The sequence below is a fragment of the Schistocerca nitens genome, chromosome 6, assembly GCF_023898315.1.
Source record: "Schistocerca nitens isolate TAMUIC-IGC-003100 chromosome 6, iqSchNite1.1, whole genome shotgun sequence".
NCBI lineage: Eukaryota > Metazoa > Arthropoda > Insecta > Orthoptera > Acrididae > Schistocerca > Schistocerca nitens.
In genome coordinates this window covers 224874659-224900196 of record NC_064619.1, presented here as the reverse complement: position 1 = coordinate 224900196, position 25538 = coordinate 224874659, and the positions used below count along the sequence as shown (strand labels likewise).

At 38.8% G+C, this 25538-nt stretch overlaps 1 protein-coding gene across 4 annotated transcripts in view; it reads right to left on the bottom strand.

Annotated features, from left to right (window-relative positions):
* The window catches only part of LOC126262268 (uncharacterized), a 508717-nt gene that overhangs the window by 66146 nt on the left and 417033 nt on the right, over window positions 1-25538 (bottom strand). For all 4 annotated transcript variants that reach the window (XM_049958775.1, XM_049958774.1, XM_049958773.1 and 1 more), the window contains 3 exons: window positions 13198-13316; window positions 6279-10923; window positions 3049-3247 (listed from right to left, as the gene is read on the bottom strand). In XM_049958775.1, the coding sequence (XP_049814732.1) occupies window positions 3049-3247; window positions 6279-10923; window positions 13198-13316 (4963 nt within the window). The remainder of the gene's footprint in view (window positions 1-3048; window positions 3248-6278; window positions 10924-13197; window positions 13317-25538) is intronic.

Genomic DNA, 25538 nt, shown 5'->3' with positions numbered 1-25538 from the left:
TTCTCTGTCCTTTGGATATACACTTAAATTTCCCCAAAAAATCTCACTGCTATCAATTTCAGGTTTCAACCGGCTTTCTGTACTTAGTATTATGTGAGCTTCAATGCTTTTCAGGAGTGCTTCAAACTCTGGGACTTTGTTGCAAATGTTTTGGCAGTTAACTATTAGGATTTTAATACTCTCACAGGTGGGAAACATTTCTTTTGATCTTACACTGATACTTCTGGGTTTCCTACAGCTATTGTTATCTGGATTGAATGGAGAGTTGCCTAATCTAAAAAATCCTTGTGTACACCCCAGACACAGTCAGCTACCTGAGTAGCAGCCTCTAATGTGTAATGTACACTTGACCTATTTAGGAGGACCCTACAGTTCTCCATCCTATGGCCCAAGTCCAGGAAGCTACAGCCTAGCTTGTCACAGAATCTTCAAAGTCTCTGGTTCAGTCCTTCCACTATACTCAAACCAAAGGACCACAATCAGTTCTGGGGACAATGCTGCAAATTGTGAGCTGTGTTGAAACTCCATACACAAGGCTGGTCTTCTCAACCTTCTCTGCCAGTCTCTGGAACAACCAAGTATGATCTCGCAGTCCATATGACAGGCATCAATTTTTCCAATGTGTGCTGCAATCTGTTGTTATCTGCACCATGTTCCCTCAATGGCTGCTGGAGTAGCCTCTTCAGCATGTTGAATGAGACACTTGGGTGTACACACTTCCGCTGCCATTTCCCAAAGGGGTACCAACATTTGCCATACCTTTGAACTGATGGTGATTAATAGACCCCTACCCTTTTGCATTTGCCTTGCTCCTCTTGACACCAGACAGAACAGGTTTCCCCAAAAGATGTGAAATGGGTGTAACTGGCTCAGTTTCAGTTTCAGTGAAAGACAGCACCTCAAACTTGTTGGTTAGAGGGATTGGTACAGTGCCTTGAGTCCTCCCTAGACCCCATCCATCCCGTATAAGATACTTAGATCTAGCATTAACATGCAACTCACAATCAAGTAGATGAGAAATGATATATCCTGTACTTTCAGCAGAGGAGACAGGATCCACAGGAAAGGACAGTAATTGAGATATCTCTGGTAATGGTATCACAGGTACACAACTCTTAGGAGCTGTTCCAACACACTGATTCGCAGCAGCTGCCAATCATTTGACAGTAGTCAGGGCAGTTTATAGCTGTTGGTTGCTAACAGCAGCCAACTCGTCCTGTGTTCAAGAACAGCATTCACAGTGGGGCTGCATACTGGCTGGTGCAGTGTATAACAGGGCAGTGAACAAATAACTTTAATTTAAGCCTGCTGATTATCTTTTGATTTGTTGAGCTAAAAAGTTGCTGATTCCCTATACAAATTGAAGCACTTACACAAAATGAGATTTCTATTCAGGCAACACAAAAACCTTTGGTAAAAGTTACTACTTGCCTAAAACCTTTTTGAAGTTAATTATAGTTGTTAGCAAATTGAAAACAGAGTCAATTTGTGATAAATGCAGATAATATGTAGGGATAACCCTCTTTAAGGGAAAACTAGATGTAACACAATACATTAGTTAGAATATCTGCTACAGTAACTAAATTACGAATGCCAATTTACTACAGATTACTTGTATATTATGCAAAGGACAATGGTAGCTTTTGAAAATTCTCGAAAACTCACATTTATTTGCATTGACATACAATGAAATTCAGTGGTGATGTATTCTTTGGCAGTAGCTCTGAACCAAAAACACTGATTTGCTACAAAATAGGTTACATATCCAAAACACTCTTACCAGCAAGTTTTGTAAGTGTACAAAAATTCTCAAAAATAACCTATTTCTCTCTTAAATAAACAGTGAAATTAGATAACGATTGTTTTGAAAAACCACAGGCCTACTGTTCTCAAAACTTTTAAAAGAACCCAATTAAATTCAAGCCTATACAACTGATGATAACAGCACATTCTAACATATGTTAGCCTGCGGATGACAGTAAGAGCTTTTCACAACACTCGTGAATGTTTCATATTTCACAATACAAATAGGTATTGATACAATCAATGAACCATTATGCAGAAGTGATGTGAACAATAAAATATGTGAATCTAGAACTTCAAATACAAATACACACAGTCTCACAAAAAGCAAAATCCCAAAGTCGGCTTTTATATATAAATAAAAGGGTGTACTGCACAGTTTTTTCACTTAGCTGTTTCTGTGCACAGTTCTACACTGGCATGCAGAAGGAGAACACTGTAGTGTGAGTTTATCTCAATCAAAATTGCTAAATTATGCAGCACCTACAAAGCACATCTTCTGCCTGTTGCAGCTAACAATGCATTTATACGTGAATGATATTTGTCACTTTCCTGTAGATCTCATACTTATCTCACGTCACACCACAAAGCACAGCCATAGTTGCTGCACTATTTGTGGAAGGTGGGGCTCTTCTCCTCACAACTACTAATTAACTACACAGAGCTTGCTTCCTCCATTCCCTGCATCCCCCACCATCAGCAGTGGTGAAAAAGCTTACAAATGGTACAATGATTTTGTGGCCAAAGCAGCTAAATTTTAATAGGGTGTTGGCACTTAATCCAAATAAATCCAGATGAGGAAACTTTTTTCATTTTTGAAATTTGGACATAAAGGAGAAGAAAGGGTAGACATCCAGCTTCCATCCATGAGGCTCTGGGGCAATGTGCCAAGCCCTCTTGCCCTGTCATTCAAAACCAGTATACATGCCACTACTGATGATGAAATGTTCCACGTCTTTTGGCACTACCTCTTTCATCATAGCAATCACAAACACAAGGATGATACAACAAGATTAGCACACTGACAGTAATCAACTCCACTGAACAGTTACACAAAGAAACAACATTAATCCTCAGATTCAACCAAGCAATCTTAAATGCCAGTATATTTAGATCTATAAGTAATATTTAAATAACATGAAAACTGTTCTTCTTCATTTTTTCTACAATTCAATGGAGCATATGTTCTGTGGTAATCTGTGATAAGTTGTTAAAACAACTGACAAACATTGTAGAAATGCTTACATGATTGACGAAGGACTCTTGTCTAAGGCATGTCGCTGTCGAGTTACAGAGCAGCTTATTTTGAGTCGGGCCAGATCTCTAGCAAGCCCAGCTGCTTGGTGATGCTGCCCGCCTGCTATTGCAGCTTCCAGACGACGCAACAGGCGGTTTACTGCTAAAGTGTTCATGTTATGCTCTGGAGGAGATGCCTGCAGGTCAGCTGTTCAAGATAACAGTAATACTCATTACAGTTTATCACACTAGCAAAACAATTATGAAACTGATGCGGCAACCTTTCTAGTCATTTTTACAGTAAGAATATAACTACCAAGGAAAAGGAGAGTGGTTCTTGTAATGGCAAAACACAGGACTCACAAAATGTACTAAGGAGACGTTACTGGATTTTACATCAAAGGGCAATGTGCAATAGCTACTAAAGCACATACCATTGTGTGAATTATGACTGGATGCAGTACAGTATCTCATATTATCATTCTTTTCTTTGGTTTTAGTCGCTGAAAGTGTACAGTGTACTTATTTTCTCTTTGACCACGTTTCTTTAATTTAGCACTGTGTTAGGCAGTTACACTTCTGTCAGTTATTATACTTAATATTTACCAATTTCTATTGAACTATGTTGAAACAAAGTATTCCTATGATCTAATTACAAACAGAAAAAAACACAAAAATCCAATTATCAAAATCTACACAATTTTTGATACATAATTTAGTACATGTGAGGAAAAATTATGAATATTAAGGAATCTTTCTGTTAATAAACAAAAATGAAAATAATTTTTATGTTACTTTTAAATAACACACATTATTTAAGTTATCATCATTTATAAGATGTAAACAACACTGATGCAAAATACAGGATGGGCTATAATATGTTTATCAGGATAGATCACTGGTAACCAAACTCGTTGAAAATTAAAAAAACAAATCTAAAGCTACATGGGTAGTTATCAAAAATCAAAGAGCAGGTGAAACCAAACAACATTAAAATATAAACTTATGTTACAAAGGATAAATGATGTCTTGCCCATCAAAAATTGCAGAGACTTCCAACAAAAATTTTGCAGACATAAGTGAACAGGTAGTGAGTCGACTGGAAGAAAAGAATCACCTCTATCATCCAATAGAATAAGAAATGTGTCTACATCAGTGTCCCTTTAACCCACAAATACAGAAGAAATCTTATCAGTTATAAAAACCTTGAAAACAGAATACTCATGTGGAATTGATGGAATACCAGATGCAATTATTAAAAAATGCTGTCTTGCTTTAGCTGACCCCTTGACACAGTTGTGCAACAGCTCACTGGCATCAGGAACCTTCCCTTCATGCTTAAAAATGGCAAAACTGAAACCACTGCTCAAAAAAGGAAACCCAGAAGAAATTTCAAATTATAGGCCCTACTGCCTGTATTTTCAAATATTTTAGAAAATTGTTTTTGTATAAGAGATTGTCTGATTTCCTAAATAAACATCAAATTCTCTCTTCCTCAGAGCATGGTTTCAGGAAAGGCTATTCAACTGAGTGTGCAATATATGAATTTCTTAATGAAATCTATGCTAAAATAGATGAGAGTGAGTTTGTGGTAGGTATATGCCTTGATTTATCCAAAGTTTTCAACATCATTGGCCATAATGCCTTACTGCAGAAGCTTGACCAATTAGGAATTAGAGGTATATACAATGAGTGGTTCAGGGCATACCTATGTGGATGCAAACAGGTGGTTGAAGTGCAATATACTGACTGTAACAAAATCAGCTGCTATTATTCAGGTTACGAAAGTGTGAAATATGGCATCCCTCGAGGATCAGTATTAGGACCCATTCTGTTTCTCCTCTATGTCAATGACCTTATATACAACAAGTATTGCCAAACTACCCTCCGATTTGCAAATGATACAAGCTTGCTTATTAGTGGGAAAACAGAAGAGAAACTGAAAGACTCTGCTATCTAAACAATGAACAGCATAGAACAGTGGTTCAGCTATAAAAAGCTAATTAAAAACAAAGAAAAGACAGTAGCACTGAACTTCTGTGGTGTAAAAGGAAGGCACCACCCAACTATAGAAATAGGATAAGGGACAGAGTTCTTGAAAGTGCTGACAGCACAAAATTTCTGGAACTCTGGCTCCAGAACAACACAAAATGGGACATACACATTCAATATCTACAAAGAAAACTAAGCAAAACCTGCTACATGATGAGGATCTTAAAAAGTTGTTGCAGCAAAGCCAGCCTCTTAAATGTAAACTACTACTATGTGCATTATGTAATTAAATGTGGCATAATCTTCTGGGGCAACACAACAACAAATATTAAACTTTTCAGGATGCAAAAGAGAATATTAAGAATTATTGAAGGGGTAAACAAAAGGAAATCAAGCAGACCCATATTCAAAACATAATAGACACCCAGATATCTTATTAAAAAATGAAGATATGCATACAATACAATACAAAGATCTGATCTTCATATGAAGCAGGTGAGAACATCATTGTGCCAAAAAGGCACTCTGCATATTGGGATCAAAATTTACAATAATCTGCTTAACCATATTAAATCAGTAAGTAAACTCAGTAGTTTTAAGGCTAAACTAAAGGCATATTTAATTGATCATTGCTTTTACAGTCTGACAGGTTCCTAGAAACCAAACAACAAAACTAAATATGCATTATGAATATTCTACTTTGTATGTTGTCTCTAATGTTTCTTGTATATATGATTCTTTGCTATATTACTTAAATATCTAGTCACTAGGAACACAATACAAACTGTATTTTATGTTGTGAAGACTTGTAAAGACTGAAGGTGCCGTGAATAAGCACATCAAAATGATAACAAATTGCTTGGTAGAAGGACAAAGCACTTCTACAGCACTAATTGAAATACACATACACCTGGACAGAGAGAGAGAGAACAATAGTTGGTGTCTCTCTCTCTCTCTCTCTCTCTCTCTCTGTGTGTGTGTGTGTGTGTGTGTGTTGATCCAAAAGCTAAGCAATTTATCACCATTTCTAAGCAGCAGTGAGCTCCTCCATGCTTCTTCTCTTTTCTTTTGCTAAGTAATGATCTATCCCCACATAATAAATATTAAAGATGCAAATTACACATTACTGATCATGCAATATCTACCTAGTACAAAAAGCTGAGCGCACATGACATCTGAATAGTTAATCACATAAGTAGTTTCTGTGGGGTATATTATGAAGTACTGAGAATTGGGCCAATGTTTACCTTTGAAATCAGCCAGTCCTTTGGGTAAAGTTAGCTGTGCTGTGAGACGCTCTATTTCACTGTTGTCCCCACTGCTACTATCTGCAGACCTGGTACTTGCTTCTGATGCTGCCCTACTGTGGTCCTTCACTACATGGCGAGGAGATTTGGACTTAGGTGACTTCAGGCCAGATGTTGATGGAAGAGGCTGGTTACCACTCGAAGGCTGCTTTTGATTTTGCTGATTATGATGCACTGGAATGTCTGTCACCTTAGAACCAATTGAATTTTTGTCTGGAGTTGCTGAATGTCTTGACAACGGTTGAGGTGAAATGCTGTTCTTGTCCCCAACACTTGTAGCAGTTGTGGTTCCCTGTGCAATAGAATCAACAGAAGATGGTGGATAGTTAGCATAGACATGTGGCATATTAGTTTCATTACCAGTTTTTGTTGCTTCAATGCTTGCAAAATCTCTTGCATGTATTAGCTCAAATGTTCCTTTGCCAATGCGATTGTACTGCTTGCTTGCTGATGTAAACAAGACACCGTCTTTAACTGCAGCGGTAGATATCTCTTCTACTGTTACTGGCAATGCAGATCCATTTACCTGAGCTCTCTTGACTACTTGCAAATTACTGTCACAGCTTTTTTGTAAGTAGCTGTTAACTGGTTCAGATGTCTGTTCAATTTTCCGTATAACAGAATTTGTTTGAACAGAGGCTGAAACTTTGAGTGGCTTTGAACCGTTGAGTTTGTTCATTGTAATATTTTCTACAGTAACTTCAGAATTGTGTGTTTTACTTGTTTTGATTTCACTCAGTTTTGAAGACCCCTCTTCTGTCAACATGCTATTTCCTCTGCTGGTATGGCTGCCTCTTTGTAGTGGAATCTTCTTAATAGCCCCTTGACCGACTGCAAGTTTTGCATTATCCTTTTCATGATTCAAAACATTGTTGTTTTGCTTTAAAATATCAATGCTGGGCTCTGAAGTCTTTGCACTAGACTGACTGGTAGTCCCTTTTGGGCGTTTTGGGAGAGAATCTTTCATCTCTTTTAACATTTCCTTCAACTTCTGTTTCTCAGCTTCATCTGCAGGCATTTTTATTTTTCCTGTATATATCCTTTCTGTTTTTACAGACTTGTTTTCTTTATTTAAAACTTCTACTGAAGGAGAGTCATCATATTTACTGTTGCTATTGTTATTGCTTCCAGCCTGACCAAAGAATGCAATTCGTGCCTTTCTTACTTCATCAACATCTGGATCTTCCTGCAGTCCATTGACTGTAGATGAGCTGCTGTCATTCTTTGAAATCAACTGACTTGTCTGTTTCTGATCATTCTCTGCCTTTTTAATATCAATGGCAGTTGCTTCTACATTGCTGATATCATGTAGTACTCTGACACTTCCTGAAGTAGAAATACTATCTTTTACCACTGTCTGTGAACTGTTTGCTTGGGAAACTGCTTGAACAGATGTTACTCCAGCATCAAGACCCAAAGAATCTTTGCCTACTTTTTGCTTTTCTGAGTTACTTGTCCTTTCACCATTTACTGTTCGCTTAGGAACATTCTGATTTGCACTAGGTGGAAAATATCGTTTTAGTTCCTGCTCCCAGTCAATAGCACCTTTAGGCTTATTTACAACTGTATCAGCAACCTCACTTTTCACTTGCTCCTCAACATTTCTCTTAGCTGGACTTTCATCACTGTCTGAAGTTTTCTGGAGATTTAAATCCTTGGTCCCTACAGGCCTTTCCTCAATATTAGAGGGTTTCCATTTACCACAAGCATCACATGTAAGCCTCCAACGAGGATTCTCAAGTGTACATCTAGGGCATGCCCAGATTGAAGGCTGTCTTGGTTTATGATCACCTGCTATTTGTAATGCTGTTTTATTAGTGGTGGTGTTTTCAGATGGTTTAGCAGAACCATGACTATTATTGGAGGTGTTGGAGGAAACAGGTGTTGCTCTCTGAGGCTGGTTATTCTCTACAATACCGTTGCTGGGCGAAAGGCGGAAATGTGATTTTTCTGTACTCTTTGAGGATGGATGACCAGTTAATATGGAATTGTCAGCATCAGTGGCTAATGGTGATATCTCTTCTTGAACATTTGGTATATTTACTGGAAAGCCACCACCCTCAGAAAATACAGACTGACGTACTGTAACAGATGTGCTTGATGTAGCTCCTGAAATTATTGAATTACTGGTGGGTGGTTGTTTCTGTTCTAATTCTTCATGGTTTTCAGGTGTCACTTTACTATCAGCTTTAACGCTTTCACCAGCAAACGAAAATCGTTTTTCTGTAACTTCCTTGGAATACTGTTTGACACCATCCTTCGAAAAAAATGATGAATTCACTGTCACTTTTGTCACATTACTTATAGCATTGAAAAGAGAAATAAGTTCTCTAGCTGAGCTGCGTTTAGGAACCTCCACATTTTCAGATATGGGTTCTTCAACAACTACATCCAATTTGTTTGCATTTATTTCAGGCTGAGTGTAGAATTTTTCATCATGTGCTGCCATAAGTGCTTGTTCTCGCGCATGTTCCTTCTGCACTATCTCTGCAGCCTCTCGATCGAGCTCACTAATACTTGCAAGAATTGAAACTTGTGACTTCCTCTTCTCTGCTTCTTTCTTTTTTTCATCATTTCTTTCTAACCGTGAAAATATATTGAATCTGCTGCTGGTTACAATGCTGCTTCCATCATTAGATATAGCAACATTGTTTATTCTTGGAATACCAGATTCTGGCATCCAGTCACACTCCTTACTTTTCTCTTTATCTTTCTTCTTCTCAAGACTTTTCATAAAATCTTTCTTGAATCCTGTTATGCTATTTTCTCTCGACACCAAGCTCCTTTTGTACCATGGACGAGGTGATACAGGTGCAGCTTTCGAATCTGATGACCCCGAATCTATCTTCGGCATTTCTTTATTAGGTTTCAAGACCCCACGTTCTAGTTTTAAAGAATCATTGCAGACTACAGGTTCATTCTTAGCACCCAAATCTGACCTTACAGTTACAGGAGAAGATGGTGGTGATCCCATACTTCTCCTGTCTGCATGTGCTTTCAGTTTTGCAATGTTAGCAATTAGCCTTTCCTTTTCCTCTTGTGATAACCTATTCTCTGTCTTTTTATCATCTGCCTGTATTTCCTTGTCCTTGCTTTTCTTTGCGCTCGTTTCTCCCGAATGTTCTATTGCTGGAGGAGGGGGCGCTGGTCGCTTCTTTCTACCGATACTTGAAAATTGTGGACTGTGCTTATCTATAGGATCCGCAATACCATTCGTTGAATTTTTATTTACCAGTGGGGGTGGTGGAGCTCTTCGTTTTCCTCTCACATGGCAATATGCACCAGCTCTTCTGTCTTTGCAGGACTCACTAGCACTCCTTTTATGACGTGGTTGATTGAGACTACTCACTTCACCATTGTCCATACTATTTTTGTTATGCTTGTGTTCCAATGTATTTGGAAGGCTATAGTCATTACACTGTGGCTTCACAAACTCGGGAGGAATTGGAGCTCTACGTTTTTTCTTACCAAGTGAATTTAAACTACCTGGAGGAGAAATTGGAATGACATGATTTGCACCATTCAACACATTTGTTGCTCTCTGCCTTCTTGTAGCAAGAACAGGGCTTTCATTTGGAGTGTTCACACCACTTCGTAATATTGTATCACTACCATACAATTGGTACTTTTTCTTTAGAGTTAAATACTTTTCCTGTTCCCTTAATCTGTCCCTGTTAAGAACACGTTTTTTGTACGTTTCTGTTTCAGGTCCAATGGCAATCCACTTTTCTGGTGGATTTGCTGAACCAAACGGTCGATATGCTGCAGGAGTAACAAAAGCAAAACTGTTAACTGTAGCAGTGCTAAAAAGTGTATCAATGCTACCACAACTTGAACTCTGTGTCCGTATCAGTTTTGGAGTTGAAGGGATTGATGGCAGCACCAAACCATCTGCAAAATCCCCAACTTCATCATCTTCTTCATCTCCTCCACTTTTGCCTTTCTTGAACCACCGAAGAAAGGAAAAGAATCCACTTGTTCCTTTCTCTTTGCGTGATGAAGATGAAGTCTGCAGAGAAGCAGTAATGGAAGAATGTGACTCCTTGCTTATGCTTCCAGTGCTCAAAACTCTGCTGCCATGTGCCAAGGGATCATTTGTGTTGAAACTCTCTAGGTCAATTTCTTCAGATGAATTCATTCTTTTGATGAGGTCACCATTCTGAGATGTGTTCAGAGATGATTCACATTTACTGACATTTGTCAGTGCAGTACATTGTTCTTCATTTGTATCAAATATTCCAACTGGCTCATAGAAATTACTATAGCAATCATGAAAATCATATACAGAATCATCTTTAGCATCATACCACTGATATTCACTGTAGTCACCTGATCTGCATGTTCGGAAAGATCTATATGATTTTGAAGACTTAAGACTTCTCAGGGATCCACTGTATAGTCTATAACTCTCCTTCCTCACTTTGTACAATGGGGTGGTTTGTGGCAATGTTTTAAAGTCACTGTTCACTTCACACTCTGGCTCCTTTGGTTCCTGTATGACTGAAAGCCGCTCAATTTGGCTTGCTGGGCGCTTCTTCCTTCTGGCGGCTGGTTGTGGTTTGGCACACGGTTCGATAGTCACAGGCTGAAATCAGATTACAGCAAATATCAGCATCACAACTGATGCCCAAATAAAGGTTAGTAGTGGCAACTCCATGCAAAATTTTGCACTGCACACAACCAGCCAATGACAAAAGAGCCAGAGGAGTGAATTTTAAGGTGCAACCTCATATTCAAGATGAAATCAGAGTTTTAACAAATTTTATTATGGAATACACATGTGTAACATTAAACAGGGGAAAGAAGTGAGAATTATAACCTCCATGATTCTGGAGAGAAATCTCTCTTTTAGATGGCAGCTTATTCATATGCCACAGATTCTGCTCTGCTGCATGCAACAAGCACATCCAAGGAGCCTAAAGCTACAAGAACTTTCACATATAGCAGAATGAATAGCCTGACAAATTTTTCTTCATAGTATAAAAATGATGATGTGATACTTTTTAGGGGCTCATTTCATATTCTGTGGTAAAAAAACAGCAGAAGCAAAACAAGAAAGCATCCAGTCAATTATACCTGCTGCCATTAGTTGCAAAAGAATAAATCACATTTGAATGGAAACTTGAGCTAATACAGCTAGTACACTAAGGGGTTTAATTGGAGTTATTTCTGCATAAATGTAGTACTTCAGTAATAGCTATGAAATGGAAGGCAGTAGGTTGTCCATGCTGGCAAAACTAGTAAAATTAACATGTAATGTTTTTATCATGCCAAAATTTTAGTGATCTATTATACAACTATGCAACACCACAGTATTTCAAGGGAATGAAAAACATATGTACACAAATATGTTACTTTTTGTAGGTATGGAAATGAACTTACACATGACATTTACTACTAGCCTACACAAAATAAGGAATGAGAAATGAGATTTAGGTTTACAATGACATGAACAATATTTCATTATGGCTATTCTTTGCTGAAAACAAACATGAAATTTGTAATGTACTTCCAAACATGAATTACATTTGCTTGTGTAGGACTCAAGCAATAAACAACTGTAATAATTACTGAATACTGTATCACAGAAAACTACAAAATATTAACATGGAACTTGAAACCAGTCGGTCATTTTCTGTTTCCTTCTCTCGCTCTCTCATGGGACCTCTATAACACTGTGACTTGATCATAAAGCATGTTGTTACATCAGGTGAATAATAATTACATAACTAATACAATAATAACTACAGTGTGGCTGTGTAAGGAATCTGTAGTAGAATAATGAAAGACTGAAAGCAATATATATCATCATTTTCAAAGGCACACATCAATTCCCAGTCCAGTATATAGATTAGTTCTTGATAATCATGAGCAAAGAGTATCATCTGTTTGACTTTTGAACTTGTCAAAAATTCCTTTACCGCATAGAAATTGGATCTCTCAGTCCGTAACTCAAGTTTCAGCAGTAGGGGCAGTTTGAAGTGGAAAACAGAAATGAGCATTTGGTGTCATTGGCCGGGAGGCCCCTTACGGAGCAGGTCCGGCCACCTTGGTGCAAGTCTTATTACATTTGATGCCACATTTGGCAACCTGCGCACCAGATGGGGATTAAATGATGATGAAGATAACACAACAACCAGTCCTTGAGCAGAGAAAATCCCCGAACCAGCCAGGAATCGAACCCGGGCCTGTAGGATGGCAATCCATCAAGCTGACCACTCAGCTATCGGGGTGGACAGTTTGAAGTGAGAATGCTCTGCCTTTAACATCAAATCTCTGTTTCAAAAATGGCTGCAATGTCCAGCTATCTCTGCTTCTGTTCAGTAGTAAAGCTGTAATGGATTCACTGTGAAAAAAGTTTTCTATGGTTTACATAACATGTAAGACTTCTAGGCACTGACATTGGTGGAATCCATGTGTACTCAAAAAGTCCTTCATGTGTAACATGGCAGCCTTCTTTGAGAGCATCTGCTAGCAGCTTTATACTTTGTTCATCTGTTCACATACTTGCTTTCCTGGTCTGGTATAATTGTTTATGTTCACTTGATAATAACAAAAATTACTGGTCCAGTGGAAAAAAATTACTAGCCCAGTGGGAAACTGAAATACAGTTTGCTGTTATATCACTGCAAACTTCAGTTAAAGCACTATAGATTTCTGTTCAGTTTTTGCCATACCTATTATCAATGCTGCCTGTACAGCCCTTATTCTCCAACAGTCATGGTACCTGAGAACAAGGGAGGTTATATTTTGAATGTGCACCTCAACACATTCTTCTTTCTCATCCCCATCCTTGTACAGGAACAACATAAAATGATGCTAAGGCACTAAGAAGCATGTAAAGGAGTGTATATCTTACCTTCCCCTGAGGCTGTTCTGGAATTTCTGTTTTCTTTGGTTTAGTTTTATTTCTTGCAGGTGGTTCTGGCTTCCCTTCTGAAGATTGATTTTCATCTCTGCCATGCCGTAGATTTTTTTCTGTAAGTACAGAATGCATAAAATTACATAGCTGGTGAACTTTCTGTAAACAAAATACTTTTAAGAAAATGAATATTGATTTGGATGTTAATTTCTGTAGTACAGGACATGAGGCATATGTGAGCTACAACTAAGCTGTTATGTACTTTAGTGATCCTTGGGCCTCAAGCCAGGTGAAATGTCATAAATCACACAATATTAGAGATATTTGGCATAATGCTACAATCAGATCATCTGATTTACTGAGGGACACAGCACATTGGCAAAGGTCAAACACAGAATGGATTTGACAAAAGACAAAAGCAATAATGCAATTGCACTTTACTTGCAATGTATCATCTAAATTCAATGGAAAGTGAAAAAGCTATAATGTTTAATGTCTCTTCCATACCCCAGTCAGCAACCTGTACTACTCTGCCCTCTCAAATATGATTTTGGCCTTCACTGACCAGGCATTTATCACACTGGTCAGAAAAATCCACACTTGAACAATGACAAAGAAATTCAGAGCCATACATGGTTCTCATAATAAAGCAAATCTGAACATTACATTACCAAAGAGTACACAATAAAACGCAATTGTTACTCCAAAAATAGGTGAAACCCATTTGCACTTTTTTCACATACCATCCTGAAAGCCACGGCTAAAGGCAATGGTATATTTCTTGACTTCTGAAAAGATTTTGACTAAATACCACCCTACCACCTTAAATATTTGACTGAATAAGGATTGTTTATAAGGTAGAATGCAGTAATTAAGTCTGTTGGCATCTTTGATTATCATGTTGTATAGTATATTAATGATCTAGCAGTCCTTTTTGCAGATTTTGCAATTGTATGTAATAAGGTACGATCTGGAAGTGCTGCATAGGTATTCAGCCAGACTTTGTTAAGGTTTGAAAGAGATGTAAAGATGGGCAACTTACTTTAAATGTTCAGAAATATAAAATGGTGCTTTTTACAAAATGAAAAAAAAAGTAATATCCTTGATTACAATAACAATGAGTTGGTACTGGAATCAGTTAACTCATGCAAATACCTGGGTATATCAACCTGTGGGGATACAAAATGGAACAATCAAGGAAATTCATGGACAGAGCAATACATAAAATAAGAGAAAAGCAACCACTTACACTCAGAAAGAAGACTGATGCATGGAGCACACAGAGACATAACAGCAAAAAGCATTCACACTAGCTTTCGAGCTCTTGCTCTTTTCTAGCAAAAGCACACACATTCACACACAACGAAATAGATACCCAAACATGCACTCCTGTGGCCAAAGTGAGACTTATTATTGATACACGATTATTGAAAGCTGTTGTCTGAGCTGACAGAGGTGGGGAGGGGGCACAGGAGAATGCAAAAGTTGGGGGGAGGGGGGGGGAGATAGTGGGAAACAGGCAGGACTTTTGACAAATGACTCAGCTGCTGCACAACAAGATGAAAAGAGTAAAGAGGGTTGAGGAAAAGTGATATAAGAAGAGGGAAATGTCTGTATGGTAGTGGTGGTGGGGAGTTGGGGGGGGGGGGGGGGGTTGGGAAAGAGAGCAAGAGTGTGTTTTGGGAGAAGACAGTGCATGGAGAGGAGGGAAAAGGTAAAGTGGGAACAGGTTAGTGGGGGTTTAGGCCAGGGAGATTGTGAGAACATGGGATATGGTGCCAAACATCTGTGTGACCCATCCTAGAATATTGCTCAAGTGTGTAGGATCCCTAACAAATGGGATTGACAGGGAATTATCGAACATATACAAAGATGGTCAGTGTGAATGGTCACAGGCTTGTTTAGCATCAGATGCTGGAAAAACTGAACTGGCAGATGCTTACAGATAGATACACAAGTTTCTCTGAACTACGCAGATGAGAATTGTCTAAACAGAATATCCTGAGTTCTCATTGGCCTAAACGTCTTCTAATCTGCTCCCTCTGCTGCACTTTACCTTTTCCCTCCTCTTTTCTGTCCACACTGTTCCTTCCCTATGCAGATTGTGCACTTTCTTCTCCCAGGACTCTTCACCCCTCCCCCCTTTCCAAAATGGGCAATCTCCCCCCCCCCCCCCCCCGCTCTCTCTTTCCCTCCATCTCCCCTTTTCCTCTTCTACACCTCCCCACCCTCTCTCCACTTTCTTTATCCCTCTTAACCTCCACCTTCCTCTCCTTTTTTTCACTTCTCCCTTTCCCCTCCTCTCCCTCTTCCTGTACCTCTTCTTGCTCTACACTCTATACTCCTTTCACCTTGTTGTGCAGCTGCAGTTATCTGTCCAAAGACCTGCCTCTATCCTGCTACCCTATCTCTGCATCATTACCTAACCCCTCCCCACCTCCATCACCTCAGACAACAGCTTTCAAAAACTAAGTATCAATGATAAGTCTCACTGTGGCCACAGGAGTGCATTTTTGGATATGTGTGCAGTTGTTTGTGTGAATGACTGTGCTTTTGGTAGAAAAGAGCATGGGCTTGAAAGCTAGTGTGAAAGCTGTTTCCTGTTATGTTTCTCTGTGCTCCACACATTGGTTCTCTGCAGGTGAGTGATTGTCTTTCCCACATTTTCCGTAACTGGAGCAATGTTATTGGTTCAGATGTAGGTGAAGTCAGTGGCAGACTTCAAATCACTGACAGGACACTAGAGAAATGCAATCAGTCTAGAATAAAGATTGCATAAAAAACGTTTTTGTGACCCATACTAGAAAACTGATCAAGTGTGTGGGATCCATACCAAATAAGATTTATCAGGAGATATTGAACATTTACAAAAAGTGTCAGTCTGAATGGTCACAGGTTTGTTTGGTCCATGGAACAACATTAGGAAATGCTGAAAAAACTGAACTCTCAGATACTTATAGGTAGACACAAATTATCATTCAAGATTCAAGATTCAAGATTCAAGATTCTTTATTAGCCATTGATCATGCAAGATGAAATAGGCTTCGTCAGTACATAAAATAATATTAATATTCCAGACACTATATATAAGGCATAGATATAATTAGCATATGAGTAACTTACAAATAACCTAAACCTTAAGCAGGTGACTACAATGCTTAATACATATTCTTGTTTCAGATACATACAAAGGTACCAAAAATGAGTTACATTGTAGTAGCAAACACAGTAGTTACGTAACACATCATAACACTGGCAAATAAAGTAGTTACCTAACACAGTTGAAATACAAAGGTATTAGATATGAAATATTTTGTAACAGTATATATAGTAGTTAATTGAGTTAATTATGCAATTACAGGTTTATCTCTGTGCTACTCAGATCATAATATTCTTGCATAGAATAAAATGGATTGTCAGATAACCAATTGTACAAATTTTGTTTAAGAATTTTTGTGGGCATGTCCCGAGCAGATTGCGGTAGTTTGTTGAATATTTTTAAGGTATTCACTTTGTGTGAGTTACTACTTTTTGTTAGTCTGTGTCTTGGTATATCATAATCTGCCTTCCTTCTAGTGTTGTAGTTATGAATTTCTTCCCTGACAACACCTTCCATACCATTGTTTTTAATGTGTAACACACAGATATAAATATACAAGTTTACAATGGTCAACAGTCTTAGCCTTATAAAGAGAGGACGACAGTGCTCCGTGGGACCGACTTTACACATTATGCGCAGCATTCTTTTCTGCATCAACAAAATTTTGTTACTGTGAGAGCTGTGCCCCCATATGAGAAGGCCATATGTAATATGTGACTGGAAGAGTCCACAGTACATTGTTCTCAGAAAGTTCATGCTAATCATGTCCCTAAGTTTCCAAAGGAGATAGGAGACTCTTGAAAGCTTTTTGCAAACCTGATTTACGTGTTCTTCCCAGTTAAGTTTGGAATCAATATGCATTCCTAATAGTTTTACAGTTTTGTTTTCTATGGTTTTGGGTAACCCTAAGAGAAGCTGTTGTGTTTTCTCTGAGTTACACAGTAATTTATTGGATGTGAACCAGTGGATGGCTGATTTGAGTGATTCCTGTGTGTTATTGTCCAAAGCTGAGATGTTCTGATGTGAGGTGAGGAGGGTTGTGTCATCTGCATAGCATATGGTAGTACTATTTATGTGATGAGGTAGGTCATTGATGGCTATGATGAAGAAGAAGGGTCCCAGAACCGAGCCCTGTGGTACACCAGTACTAACTGCTGCTACAGGGGAGTAATTATTTTTAACTGAGACAAACTGTCTTCTATTATGAAGATATGACTCTATTACTGCTAATGCTGGGTTACATACACCATAAAATTCTAGTTTTGCAACCAGGGTGCCAAAGGGAATGCAGTCAAAAGCTTTGCTCAGATCACACAAGACAAGTGACACCATATTCCGGTCTTCAAAGGCTGTTAATGTCTGGTCAACAATTTCCAGGATGGCCGCAGTGGTATTTCTGCCCTGTCGGAATCTGAACTGACTATTGCTCAAAAGGTTGTGTGTCTCAAAATAGCTACTTAATTGAGTGTACATAAGTGACTCAAATACTTTAGAAAATATTGGCACAATTGAGATTGGGCAATAACTTTTAGGAAGATGTTTGTCACCCTTTTTAAACACTGGAATAACTTTGGAAATTTTGAGGGAGTCGGGAAACACTCCTGACTGTAAACATTTATTAAATATGAATGCCAATGGTTTAGCGATCGAGTCTACAGTTTTTTTTACTATGTAATTGGAGAGCCAGTAGCAGTCCATACTTTTAGAATTTGAAAATTTTGTGACTGTTCTTTTAATCTGAGCAGGTGTGATACTATACCAGTTAAAGACATGATCTACTGGTGGAAGGGCATTAAGTAAATCGCTTGCAGATGTATCTGTTTTTTCTATCTTACTTTCAATTTCTTTAATTGAGCTAATGAAGTAGTCATTTAGTTCCCTTGGAGTGAGCTGAGTTTCATGTGTGTGACGTGTGGGATTTTCTTGTGCTACAATCTGCCATGCTGCCTTGCACTTGTTTGTTGCACCTTCTATGTACCCTTCATAAGCAGCCTTTTTTGTCTGTATCAGCTTAAGTTTGTAGAATTTTTTACATTTTTGGTATGCTGCATAAAAGGTGCCCTCCTGCTCTGATCTTTGTTTACATGCATTTTTATATGCTGTGTATAGTACGAGCATGTTTTTTCTTATCTGGACCAGTTCGTCTGTGTACCATTCCAGCTTTTTATTTTTATATGTTCCAGAAGAGTTGGTTTTAATTAGTGGTGAGCATGAATACCATAATTCTGTATAATTTTTTAAGGAAGTTTTCAAAGGTAGTTTCAACATCAGACTTCTCAGATGAACACTTATAGACAAAGTCCCAACTTGCATCCTCTAGTATACGAATAAATGACATAATGTATTCTTCTTTTTGTCTTCTTACCCATGTCATATTGTGCACACTAGTGGAATTTGGTTGCTTACTAACGAGATTGAGAAGCAATGGGTCGTGGTCTGCAAAGCACCCATTTGCAAGGCTAACAGTGTAGCTGCCACGGGGAAAATTCACAATAATATTGTCTATGCATGAATTTTTACGTGTTGGACACTGGATGGTACAGTACAGATTAAGGGACCTTAATAAATTAAGAAAAGTTCTTGAGGGCTCATTACTTGTGTTTACCATTTCTATATTAAGATCACCACATATGGCAATCTTTGTTTTATGCATTAGTATTTTTCTAACCATTAGTTCAAATCATGAAAGCCCACTTAACAATATTTCAAAAACCAGCTTTGAAGAATCTAGGAATATACTACAAAACCCTAGGTATTACTCCCATAGGCATCAGGAAGACAAGATTAGCCAAGTTACTGCACACACAGAGGTGTTCAACCAACCATTCTTGTTGTGTTTCACACGATGGAACAAGAAAAGTCCTAATAATTTATATAACGGTAAGTACACTCTGCCATGCACTTCACAGTGGTTTGCAGACTGTGGATGTAGGTGCACAAAACTTGTTATCTAGACAACAGCTTGCTAGGTATTTGTTGAAAAATGGTCCACAGACATTCATATTACTGGCAATTTAAAACTGGGGTCAGGTTTCAGCTGAGCAAAGCATCAAAAACTATCTTAGGCTTGCTTAAAGTCCACTAAGGCAGCAGTTACCATTAGGATGTTCAGCAACCAGCAGGGAAAGTAACCATGGTCTCATTATTTGAATTTGGAAGTGCTTTTGTTCCTGGTACAGCTTATGGAACATACTACCCCTGCACTTGTGCCTTCCCCATCAGTAAGTCAACATATCTGATGATAGCAGCATGGTATATTACTCAAATATTACATGATTTCTATAGTTCCCGTGGCTGGTCCCGGCAGAGGTTCGAGTCCTCCCTCGGGCATGGCTGTGTGTGTTTGTCCTTAGGATAATTTAGGGACTGATGACCGTAGCAGTGAAGTCCCATAAGATTTCACACACATTTGAACATTTTTTTTCTATAGTTCCACCAAGCTGAACACTAAGAAAAGAGTAAGGAAAAATAAGAGTTATCACTTTTGAGGATGCTGTATAGTAAGAGCTGCAAACAGCACACAGATAACGATAGTGTATCTTAAACGAAAGCATCAAAAATTTACAAAACATTGTTTCTAAGTATAGAGTAAGATAGCTACAGACCATAGCAAAAACCATTCAGCATTTCATCAACACACGTTTGCAGTATAAATATTATGATTAACTGTATGCCTATGCATGTGTGGTCAAGTGGGTAAGTGTCGGACAGTAAATCTCGAGCTCTAGTATGCAATCTCAAATCTGTAAGAGAATTTTTTTCTGTCACTTATCACTTCTTCCACTTCTAGCAGTGAGAAGTATAAAAGAAAAACACCAAGTTAACCAATGGTTCAAAGTCTGTGTTCATATAGGTCCCCCTATAACAGGTTGGGGGTCAGAAAGTGCACATCACCTCCAACAGAACCATGCCTAGTAAAGTGCTGAACCAGTACAGTGTCCCAACCAACCTTAAGGTCAAGAACAGCTTTACCTTTCATGTTTAAAATTCAGTTGGGACCATGTCTGTATCTACACGATGGTAAAGATTTCCGATATGCATGAACACACACATATTGTAAAGAATTTGTTTTAAATCTAATCCCATTATGGAGTGTTTACTTCAACACCCAAAAGGCTATAAAAACTGTTTATAATGAACTATAGGAGAACATAAATACATTTATTCCTTTACTTAGTTTGTTGCAGTATGTTCCACAAATGAAGGGTTGTGGTATGGAATGTGTCACTGTGCTAGTCAAATTTAATTCTGATTTCTGTTCAAGAACAAAAGATTAGGGCTCTTGCCCCCTCTCTCTTTTCTTCAAGAGTGCATGCAATACTCTACTCCTTTCTCTCGAAAAATGAGGTGTAGTATCAAGGAGCTATAAAGACAAAACAATGTGTTTCACAATATTGGTTACATTAATAAGAATTTCATAACTATACGATTCAGTGTGAGTTTATGTACAGCAAAGAGTATGCAATTAGTATCCTAAAATCAAACATGTATAAGATACAGCTATTTTAAAAATGGAAGATGAATAAGATTTCCTTTTCTTCAAAGTTTGCAATAATTCTGATCTCAAAAGTCACTGGACATAGTGCTTCAGTAAACCCACAGCATAATTTGGCATACAAAGCCTGAAAATAATAAACATGTTTAAAAACTTTTTCAAAAATGATAATTACAGTTAGTCTCCTCTCATATTAACAGAATCTTCCGTCGGTTCTTGATAGAACAACATTATAATAATAAATGAAAAGCACCAGTTTGCTTTTGTTCTACAATATTACTTTCATTGCTAACCGGTTTTCGGCTTACAAGGCCATCTTCAGACATTTACTGAGTATTATCACCAAATCATAGTACACTTGTAAGTATGTTCTCTTGTGCCGTACACAATGGAAAAGTACATACAATGAATACAGACACTGAATTAAAAACCAAGCAGCTACACTGTTTGCCATTAAAATAGGCATGAAGTGTACAACATGTATGGATTAGCATTTCAGTGTAACCGCACAAAGCAAGTACGATTAATGTGATCTACATTCTGTACATAAGGAAAGATCACACAGCAGAATTCTCACTGAGAAATCACATTTTAATGATGGGTGGTTGTGAGATCATGTTATGCCTCATGTTATGCCAGCATGTGTGAGAATTCAACAGTGGCAGAATGGTGGCCTATCAAAACTGCAGGTAATTGTTTCACAATAATGCTGCCTGCAGAGGTCAGGATCCCACAACTGTCACGCATATCAGCAAATGATGAGATCGAGAGAGCCATACGCAGTGCTTTGCAAGACAATCGCTGGAGTGCTCAGGATCCCATGACTGTCATGCATATAAGGGAATGATGGGTTCGAGAAAGCCATACTAAGTGCTTTACAGGACAATCTCTGGAGTGTCACAGACTGTTATTACCTCACAAATAAAACTCTAGACCCAATCTGAACAGGCCTCAGATGGCCCAACAGTTCTGGCCAACTGCTGTATCATACTCAGCCAATAGGTGTTGTTGGATGCATATACGGAGGGGCACGTGATCAGCACACCATTCTCCTGGCCGTTGTCAGTTTTCGTGACCAGAGCTGCTACTTCTCAGTCAAGTAGCTCTTTAATTGGCCTCACAAGGGCTGTGTGCACCCCGCTTGCCGACAGTGCTCGGCAGAACTGAACAGTAACCCATCTGAGTGCTCGCCGTGTCCGACAGTGCTTAACTTCAGTGATCTGATGGGAACTGGTGTTACAGTTGCAGCAAGACCATTCACATCATCCCACAACTATTGTGGAAATAAGAATAAGTTAGTTCAGGAGAGCCATACTCAGCAGCATGCAAACTTCACAAAACCAGTGCCAAAGATGACATGCATATTATTCACTCATACTGCCATATCACACACCTTGAGTCATGAAATGGGTTTATTTACAGCATGACAAGTATCCGTGTGGACAGTGCGATGATGTCTGGAGTAACGTGGACTTTCAGCACAGCAGTAATCATTGTGGCTTGTGGCTTTCTTTGAAGCAGCAGCAGCAGAGAGAGGCGTGCTCACAGTATTGCACCCAGTGACAACACTGACCACAGAAGTGATGTCACTTAATCTTTTCAGTTGAATCCTAGTTCTGCGTACAGCCTCACAATGGACATATCCGTATGTGGAGGCTCCACAGAGAACAAACATTGCCAGACTGCATCCATCATCATCATAACAGGCCTGGCACCTAGCATGATGGTAGAGAATGTGGTTGGATAGGCAACATAGTCACCACTGGTTTGCAATGCCAGTTAATAAGAGTTACAGAATCTTGAGCATATAATACCTTTGACTAAAATACAGTGCTACTTTACTTTCTAATGCTTTCCTAAGTGGAAACAACTCCCTCCCTCTAGAGCACACTAGAATCTTAAGTGACCCCTGGGTAAGCCCTTGACTATATCTTTTATTGAATATGTCCAATAATAAAAAACAGGTTAATATTCCTAACACTGCACTGGAGAAAAAAGGGTTGCACAAACCAAAAAAAGAAAAACATTCAAATATGAGTGCATACAACAAGGTTTGTGTGGAAATTGTAGCCAGTCACTTTAAAATGTTTTTAATACTTTTATTTTCCCCATTAACCAGCTTTCAGGTTGATGCAGGCTCATCATCAGATGGTGTATATTTACAAGAACTTCATACACTGGCAGGAAAAATTGCTGTACCAAAAAATAATTAATTTAGAGTAATGAAATTTTGAGAATACATTTGCCTAGGTAACATATTTAAGCGAGTAACATTGCAAAATCACTAGTTAATGTAAGTGCAAGGTAAGCCATTGCAAATGTGAAATGTTGATACATTAATAACAGGCGTAACTATCAGGATGTTGAATGCAAGCATGCAAACATGCATGAATTGTGTTGTACAGGTGTCAGATGTCAGTTTGTGGGATTGGGTTATGTGCCTGTTGCAATTGACAGGGACGGTTAATGCTGCTTGTGGATGACAATGGAATTGTTGTCCAATGATATCCAGTGAGCTCAACTGGAGACAGATCTAGTGATTAAGCAGGTCAATGCAACATGTTGACACTTGTAGAGCATGCTGGCTTACAACATCGGTATGAAGGTGAGCGTTATCCAGCTGGAAAACACCCCCTGGAATGCTATTCATGAATGGCAACACAACAGGTCAAATCACCAGACTCTCACACAAATTTGTGGTCAGGGTGCATGGAATAACCATGAGAGTGTTCCTGCTGTCACACCACAGACCATGACTCCAGGTGTGGGTCCAATGTGTCTCAGCACACAGAAAGGCTGGTTGAAGGTGCTCAACTGGCCACTTCCTAACGAACACATGGGCATCATGGCGCTAAGGCAGAACCAGCTTTCATCAGAATACACAACAGACCTCCACCCTGCCCTCCAATGAGCTCTTGCTTGACACCACTGAAGTCAAAAATGGTGGTGGTTTGGAGTCAATAGAACACAAGCTACAGAGCGTCAGGTTTGGAGCTGTCCTTGACATACCCGATTTGTAACAGTTTGTTGTGTCACAGATGTGGCAACTGCTGCTCAAATTGCTGTTGCAGATGCATACAAAGCACCACAGCCATATGCCGACATTATGGTCTTCTTTCTCAGTAGTGCCATGGGGTTGTCGGGAGCCCAGTCTTCTTGCAACCGTACATTCGCGTGACTACTGTTGCCAGCAATCAAGCAATCATGTACAGTGCCTACATACCTGCCAAGTCGTTCTGCAATACTGCAGAAGGAACATCTGGCTTCTCGTAGCCCTACCAAATGGAGTAACACAGTGGTCAGCCCACTGCATTCACATTTGCATTCGGGAGGACAATGGTTCAAAATTGCATTCGGCCATCCAAATTTAGGTTTTCCTGATTTCCCCAACTGCTTAAGGCAAATGTCAGTCTCATTCCTTCAAAAGGGTATGGACGCTTTTCTTCTCCATCCTTCCCTAATCCGAGCTTGTCTGTAATGACCTCATTGTCTACGAGCTGTTAAAGACTAATCTCTTCCCTCCTTCCTCTCATAGCCCTATTACACAATCTCGTTCACATTCAGTGAGGTGATGATAGTGGCATCCTTGTCATGTTAAAGACATTCTTGACTAACACCAACTCACCATGCCCAATCTCAAAGGTAACTAACGCTCACGACCATTGCAGTGTGTATTTAAAGCAAATCTGTTTGCATCCTCATAGTGGCACTACTAGCGCCACTCTTATCCGACAGGGGTGAAACTTGAATGGACATCATCTTGCAGATGTAGAGACCTGACTATGGAAGACAAATGGTGACTTGTAAGTAGCCATAAAAAATTTCTAGTCCTGACATCATTAAAAAGTAGTGTAATATCAACTTCTAAATTATTTTCTTGAAAGAAAAACACCAGACTATGCTATATTTTTTTTCCTTTCCCTGAGAGCTCAGAGGGTCCATGGTTCCCCTTGCCCCTGGGCAAGATAGCACTACTTGAATTTAATCATTTCCGCAAATGGCAGTTTGTGTTTGGAGTTGGTTGGCTACTGTGCACGAATTGGCTTTCCTGTGGAGTGTCGACATGAACTCTGTTCAATATGTAATAAGCATGAACAGTAAAGAAAATTATGAGGAAAAGTTAGCCACAAAGAAATTAGGGCTTTCCAGACCAGATTCATTGTCTGAGAAAGTAACAACATTAAATAAATGTGACTACAAGTGAACATTTAACAAAGTAGTGTACAACAAGCGTAAGTTGTTGTGTGCCTGCAATGTAAGAAATCGTGACTTTCAGCCCAGAAGTTAATTCATTAGCTAATACATGAATTAGGGATTATGTACATTTGTGTGAAAAAATGAAAAATCACAAGAACTCCCACTTGGACAAAAATGCAAAACAGATAGTAGTGAAAGCTTAAACATTATTTCGTTCTTGCCATGAACTGTATTTAGTTATATATAAGACAACAAAATTTCACAAAAACAATTCTTCCCTTTCTTCAGACAAGCCATGCATATTACTATTATTATTATCGTTCCCCTTTAGGAGAGCGATTGAACTTGAATTCATAATGTCATCTCTGGACGCTTTCCTTCTTTGCTTCCCAAAAGCTCATCATCCTCTCAGAATGCTCCTTCTTCCATTCTTCCATTAATTTTTTACCAGGTTGGTGTGATGATCTTTCCTCAAACTTCACACCTGTGATTTTATTCCGGCACTCAGTGCGGTCTTCGAGATTTTTTATGTTGATCTGCTGCAGA